Source organism: Macaca mulatta, chromosome 15 (assembly GCF_049350105.2).
Source record: "Macaca mulatta isolate MMU2019108-1 chromosome 15, T2T-MMU8v2.0, whole genome shotgun sequence".
Lineage (NCBI taxonomy): Eukaryota > Metazoa > Chordata > Mammalia > Primates > Cercopithecidae > Macaca > Macaca mulatta.
In genome coordinates this window covers 46591298-46597725 of record NC_133420.1, presented here as the reverse complement: position 1 = coordinate 46597725, position 6428 = coordinate 46591298, and the positions used below count along the sequence as shown (strand labels likewise).

General features: G+C 35.1%; 1 protein-coding gene across 2 annotated transcripts in view; it reads right to left on the bottom strand.

Moving 5' to 3' along the window:
• Positions 1–6428, bottom strand: part of SHOC1 (shortage in chiasmata 1) — a 105586-nt gene that overhangs the window by 28307 nt on the left and 70851 nt on the right. For both annotated transcript variants that reach the window (NM_001194305.3, XM_028834311.2), the window contains 2 exon segments: positions 236–414; positions 3960–4064. In NM_001194305.3, coding sequence (NP_001181234.3) covers positions 236–414; positions 3960–4064 — 284 coding nt within the window.

Sequence of the window (6428 nt, the reverse complement as noted above, 5' to 3'; positions counted from 1 at the left end):
TCTCACTATATTGCCCACACTGGTAAAGTATTTTTAAATTTGAGACATGAATAATGATGCAAATCATCCTTTCTATGGTTCTGATTCTGTTCTGTTACCTTATTCAAGGACTAAACCATCAAGGGACTAAGTAGTATAGACTACTTCATAATTTTAAAGTTAAATGCAAAAATGTATCTTACATCCAATTCTTACTTAAACTGATTATTTTACCTGCTTTATTCCAATACTTAACCTTAATTTGCTGTTGACTTTGCATCCAATTTAGTATCTGACATTGCAATTCTTGTATCTTGTAGTTGGTTTCAGGCTTTTTCCCCCTAATAAACTGTACAATTTCCAGCTGTCTCCAAATGTCACCCAAATGGGGGCCTAAAATGCTGTTGTAGATATCTTTTGCCTTTGATAAATATCCTATTGAAGCAAAATTAGAAAAAAATTGTCTAAGTCTTTGCTTTTAAAGAAACTCCACGGTAAAAAAGGCTGAAAGAAAATGAGTCAAAGCAGAGACAGTTAAAATTTCCTTTAATTGTTTTCTGATTTTGATCAAAGATATTGACTAATAAAAACTTTAAAACTGAGTGAAGCTTAAAAGTATGTACCACATATCTCTTTTTAAGCTATATATATATACACATTAATATATGCTACATACTTTCTGAATATAGAACCTACCCTGCCTCCTGGCTTGTTGAATGCTATTGCACTCTTCCTAAATCCCAGGACCTATATTTACATGGAAGTCCTGTTGAAAGGCTACTTAAGTGGAATTTTCTTGGCATTTTATCTGTACAACTTTTGTACTTGATATCTGCTTATTTATGTATATCACTTAGCCTATAAGCTCTTTCAGGGTAGAACATAGGGTATTTATACATATTTAATTCATATGGCTGCTAAAACAGCAGTGCCTAATTCAGGCTCACTAAGGGCATTTTTAAACATAGATTCATCCTTGAAGATTCATATTCAGTACCTCTAGATTGTGTCCTAATGATTTCTCTCCATGTGATTCTGCTGCACAGAATTTTGTGAATTACTGCACTAGAGCACCTGGCATGGTAACTTACATAGATGAGGTGTTTAATGAATATTTGGGTAACAAATGAAATAATAAATTTAAAAAATTTAATGTCTATGTACAAGTTTTACGTATGTGTGCATATTAATTCTATTTTTATATTAAAATTGCTAGACTGATGGGCAACTTAGAGACTGACTTATGTTCTTTCTGCCTCCTTATCTTCAGACCTCCCCCTGATTTTCCATATTGCCATCAGAATTAACCTTTTGAAAAATAAATGTAATCCAGTAGCATCCCTGAAATTCTTTTGTGTAGCTTAAAGGGCTCTCCGTGATTTGGTCTTTTCTTATTTCTCCAGGCTTAGCTCCTGTTTGCCCTCTACCTTGTCCTCTTCAATCTAACTGCATGGAACTGTTGGCAACATTTCCACTGGTCCATTCCTCTGGGCTCTTAATTCTGCCTAGAATACTCTTTTATACTGTATCTACTTGGCAAACTTCTACTTATTTTTTTTTTTAAACATATTCATCTTAAGGATAGTAGTCTCCATCCTTTGTGCCACTACAATATATCTCTGTTGTAATACCTATCACATTCCATAATAAATACTGAATTTATTTCTAGGTTAAAGCCCAGAAGAGAAACTCTATTATTTGAACCTAAAACTCACTACCTTGCCAGGTTGGGAAAGGGGGCAAACTGGAAGCTAGGAGAAAACACATAATTCTGGGAGTGGGCAGGGCAGGCAGCCAGACCTCCATGGATATTTTTTTTTTTTTCCTCTGCCATTATACAGAGAGAAAGGACAACCTAACTTGATCTTGGCTTTCAAGAGGTATAGAGGAATGAGAAATTCCTCTACTAAAAATGTCCAAAGCAACTAGATTATTCATATGGCTTGATACCTGGAGATTAAGAAGTTAGCTTTCCAACAAGAATCTTACTTTTATAGTATTCCTTAAGGTAGATAAATAGTAATGCCAAAGTATGATTTAGTAAATGCATTTCTTAGAGGAACATAAAGAATTCAGTCCAAGGATAAATCTTTCAGTGGTCTCACTTAACTAGGGTAAATTATAGACTACACTACTTAAAGATAAATATTGTTTAAGCCAACCTCCATAAATATTATTTCTTTTCTTTTCTTTCTTTTTTTGAGATGGAGTTTCATTCTTTTTGCCCAGGCTGGAGTGCAATGGTGTGATCTTGGCTCACTGCAACCTCCGCCTGGGGGGTTCAAGTGATTCTCCTGCCTCAGCCTCCTGCGTAGCTGGGACTACAGGTGCGCACCACCACACCAGGCTAATTTTTGTATTTTTAGTAGAGGCAGCGTTTCACCATGTTGGCCAGGCTGGTCTTGAACTCCCAACCTCAGGTGATCCACCCACCTCAGCCTCTCAAAGTGCTGGGATTACAGGCGTGAGTCATGGTGCCCGGCCCATAAATATTATTTATTTAATCCAAGGCTTTGGTAAGTATTGAGCATACTGTACTTGGCTAGATCATGCACTTGGCCAAATATTATTACTAAACTACAGCTACCTTTAGAAAGCCCAACATGGTGCTGTTCTTTTTTTCTTCAATTAAAACACTTGAGTGTTAATACTGGACCAGGTTGTCTTATCTCCATCCTCAGACAAGTAAGGATTAGGGACTAACAACCCTACTTTACAGTACCTGAAACAAGCATAAGCTTGTAGTGTCACATGCCCTTTTATTTAGTCACCTGACTTCATTGTGCTTCTCAGCTCCTATAAAAGATTGCTAGCTCTACAAACAGTGAGATTGGTTACTACTCATGATATTAAAACAGAATTTCAGAATCTAGAATATCTGAGATCCCACTTCTTTAGACGGAGTACATTTATGATTCACTGCTGCTCAATAGTTACCAAACCTTGGATTAGAAAAATAATATTTATGTCTGGATCATAAATAAGAGAAAATGTCTGGGTCTTAGATCAGAGGAAATTTATTTTTACTTTATGTTTGAAATAGGTTCTAGGAACTCTAAATTATAAAACCTAATTCCATAAACATACCATTATTAAACAAGTCTAGGCTGGGTGTGGTGGCTCACGCTTGTAATCTCAGCCCTTTGGGAAGCCAAGGCGGGTGGATCACCTGAGGTCAGGAGTTCGAGACCAGCCTGGCCAACGTGGTGAAACCCTGTCTCTACTAAAAATACAAAATTAACCAGGTGTGGTGGCGGGCACCTGTAATTCCAGCTTCTTAGGGGGCTGAGGCAGGAGAATGGCTTGAACCCAGGAGGCAGAGGTTACAGGTTGCAGTGAGATCACACCTCTGCACACCTACCTGGGTAACAAAGGAAAACTCTGTCTCAAGAAAAAAAAAAAAAGTCTAAATAGTCCTGCAATAAGGGGCCTAAAGCAGTAATGTAGTAAGACAGACATTTTAATTTTGATAGATTATAAAAAAATTCCAAAATCTTAGAAATTTACAATATGTTCAAAATAGTTTGATTTTTATTACCCAAGTAATTCATTTGCTAATATAGACATGACTAAAAAAGAAATTACAAAAGATCTTACTCCTTATAGTTATATTTTACATAGCAAAGATTCAAAGCCACAAACATGCAATAAGGACCCAAAATGTTTATGGCAAAATGTCAAATCTCACATTAAAAAGTCATGCATGATAATGATTATACAATCAAATCTGCCAGATTAGAGAATCCTAAACCTATTTTTCTAGGTGATGATAGTGTTAAGGACAATTTCTTTTAATGAATACAAGCAGAATAAAATATATATATCTCATTAGAATTATGTTAAAATGTATGTAATGCTTAGTATAATAGAAAAGAAGGCTACATCATTTCTTATAAGGTGCATCTTTTTCAGAAAAGTAAGTTATTTCAGATGAAATATGTAATAGGAAGAAAAGGGGAAATAAAATATTCCCCACCAACCCAATGCTGTGTCCAAGCTGCATGTTAAAAGGACATCTCTAATTGTTACCAGAAGATGTAAGAGAGCGGCATGCTTGAAAGTCATTTCTCTTTCATCAATTGTACCTAAGTAAGCAAAAATACATTTTAAAACATAGACTATATATTACAGTTTTAGAATATGTATCAGAATCTGCCTAATAATGGGAGCTAACATTTATTATTGAGTGCTTACTATATGCCAGGCTGTATATAAGTTGCCTATTTCATTGAATCCATAACAATAATCCTATCAGACAAGTTTATTATGATCCAAATTTTATGAAAAAGGAAATAGTATTAATGAGGTTAAGTAACTGTCCAAGGTCAGTTAGTGAGTAAATGGTAGAGCTGTCATTTAAACTCAGCTAACCTGAGAATTCATGCCCTTGTTGCTTCCAAAGAATATTCAGTTATTTCTACTCCTGTTGGGAAAAAGAGTCAACGATTCCCAGATATGAAACAAGAATAAAAATAAATTCATAACTTGCCAACTGGTTAAGATAAAAGTAGAGGATCATAACATGAAGAAATACCTTGAAATGGAGGTAGACACCTAGGAATATTCATTTAAAGTTATAACTCAAACAAAAGATAAACTCACAGGGACAGGCTAATTGCCTACTTGTGTTCCATTTAGTTCCAGAGCTTTTTGGATGATAGATTGGATTTTTTTGCGTATAAAAGTGAGACCAAGAAGATGGGATTCTAGACCCCCTGCCCCAATTCAACCAGAGAAGCTCTACTTTTCTTTTTCATGTATTGGGATCTCATGAAATATTTATTTGAACAAAGAATTCTGCTAAAAAGTTTGCAAATTGATTATCTATTCAATGAAGATCAAGGCCAATATGTAGTAGGGAATTAAGAGGCAACAGGAAAGCCAATTATGGGTAGTATATTCAGCCCCTAGAAGGACTTGTGGGAACAAGTCAATCATGACCTGCAAGAGATGAGAATAGGGCAGAGAAAACATATTTGGGGAACTAGAAATGTAAAAATGCTTGGAAAATGGAGTACAGACTAGGAAACTAGTTTGGGAAATGATCTGACTTCTTTTAATCTAGGTTTACTTAGTCGTTACTTGTAGGCTTAGTTTTATGTCAATTCCAGGGCCAATGAAAGAATATTAAGTATAACAACTATTCACTTGCTTGGGATTAATGCAATATTGTTCCAATTGGATACCCAACACCATGTCCCTTTTTTGTCCTCCATTATACTTCATACATACTTATGCTGTATATTTTATAATAGTCATCATTCTGCTCAATGATGTTCAAAGCCTTTAGAAGCTCAACCCATATTCAGCTAATTTAAAACCTGAGAATTACAGGACTGAAACTATATCCAGAAGATGAGTTTTTATTTTATGTAAGTCTTGTCTTCTTTCATAAAGGCCAGTTTGCTGACAATTGTTTTTCTATCCAGTAGAATCATTGCCAGAATGCCAGCTCCCCAAAGTGTTGATCTTGATGCCTTTCTGTGGCTCAGGTATTTCAAGTAGTAAACTATGGATTAACACCTTCCTCTCAGATCAGGTATTCTATCTAAGTAATACTACTGTGACCTCAAGGTTTTGGTGATTAAAATGTTGCTCCCCTCAAAGACTGGGCACTCTATATGGAATAAGATTAGATTCAACTTTCTTTTCATTTGTAAAAGAGAGTTAACCTTTAAAAAATATATAGGACATCTAAGTTTAATGAATTTAGAAAACAGACTTTAAAAATAAATTAAGTAGATTCCAGGTAAGATGGAGTAAGTACACTCCACCTTGTCTCTTCCATTGAATACAACTATAAACACAAAACAGAATACATGAAACAGCTATCTGAAAACTCTAAAAGTAAATGGTAACAAGTGGACTGGGGAAGGAGATCAGATTTCAAAATGCCACCAAACAAGTGGTGAGTTTCCTATTTTTTCTGCTTCTGGTATTTACTGGCCTACACTAAAGCAGCCCAAGGCCCACAAGTGATTACCACCATGTGGACAGAAAGAGCTCCAAGAGAAGTCCTCATTTTGTCTAATATAGAAAACTAGGTTGATGTTTTTTGCTTTCAGAATTTTCAAAATGTTACTCATTGTCTTTTCATTTATATTATTTATGTCAAAAACTCTCATGTCACCCTTATCTTTGTTTCCTGCATGTGGCATGTGTTTTTTTCCTCTGGTTCCTCCTACAGTTCTCTTTTTATTATTGGTTCTGAGTAATTTGATTATGTGAACCTTCTTTGTGTCTCTTGTATTAAGTGTTCATTGAGATGTTTGCATCTGTGGGTTTGTAGTTTTCATTACGTTTAGAAAGATTTCAGTCATTATTTCTTCAAATATTTTTTCCATTTACTCTCTTTTCTCCTCTCTTTTGAGAATGCTAATTACAGTATGTTAGGCTACTTTAAGTTGTTCCACAGCCTACTGATGCTCTTTTCTTTTATTTCTTTTTCA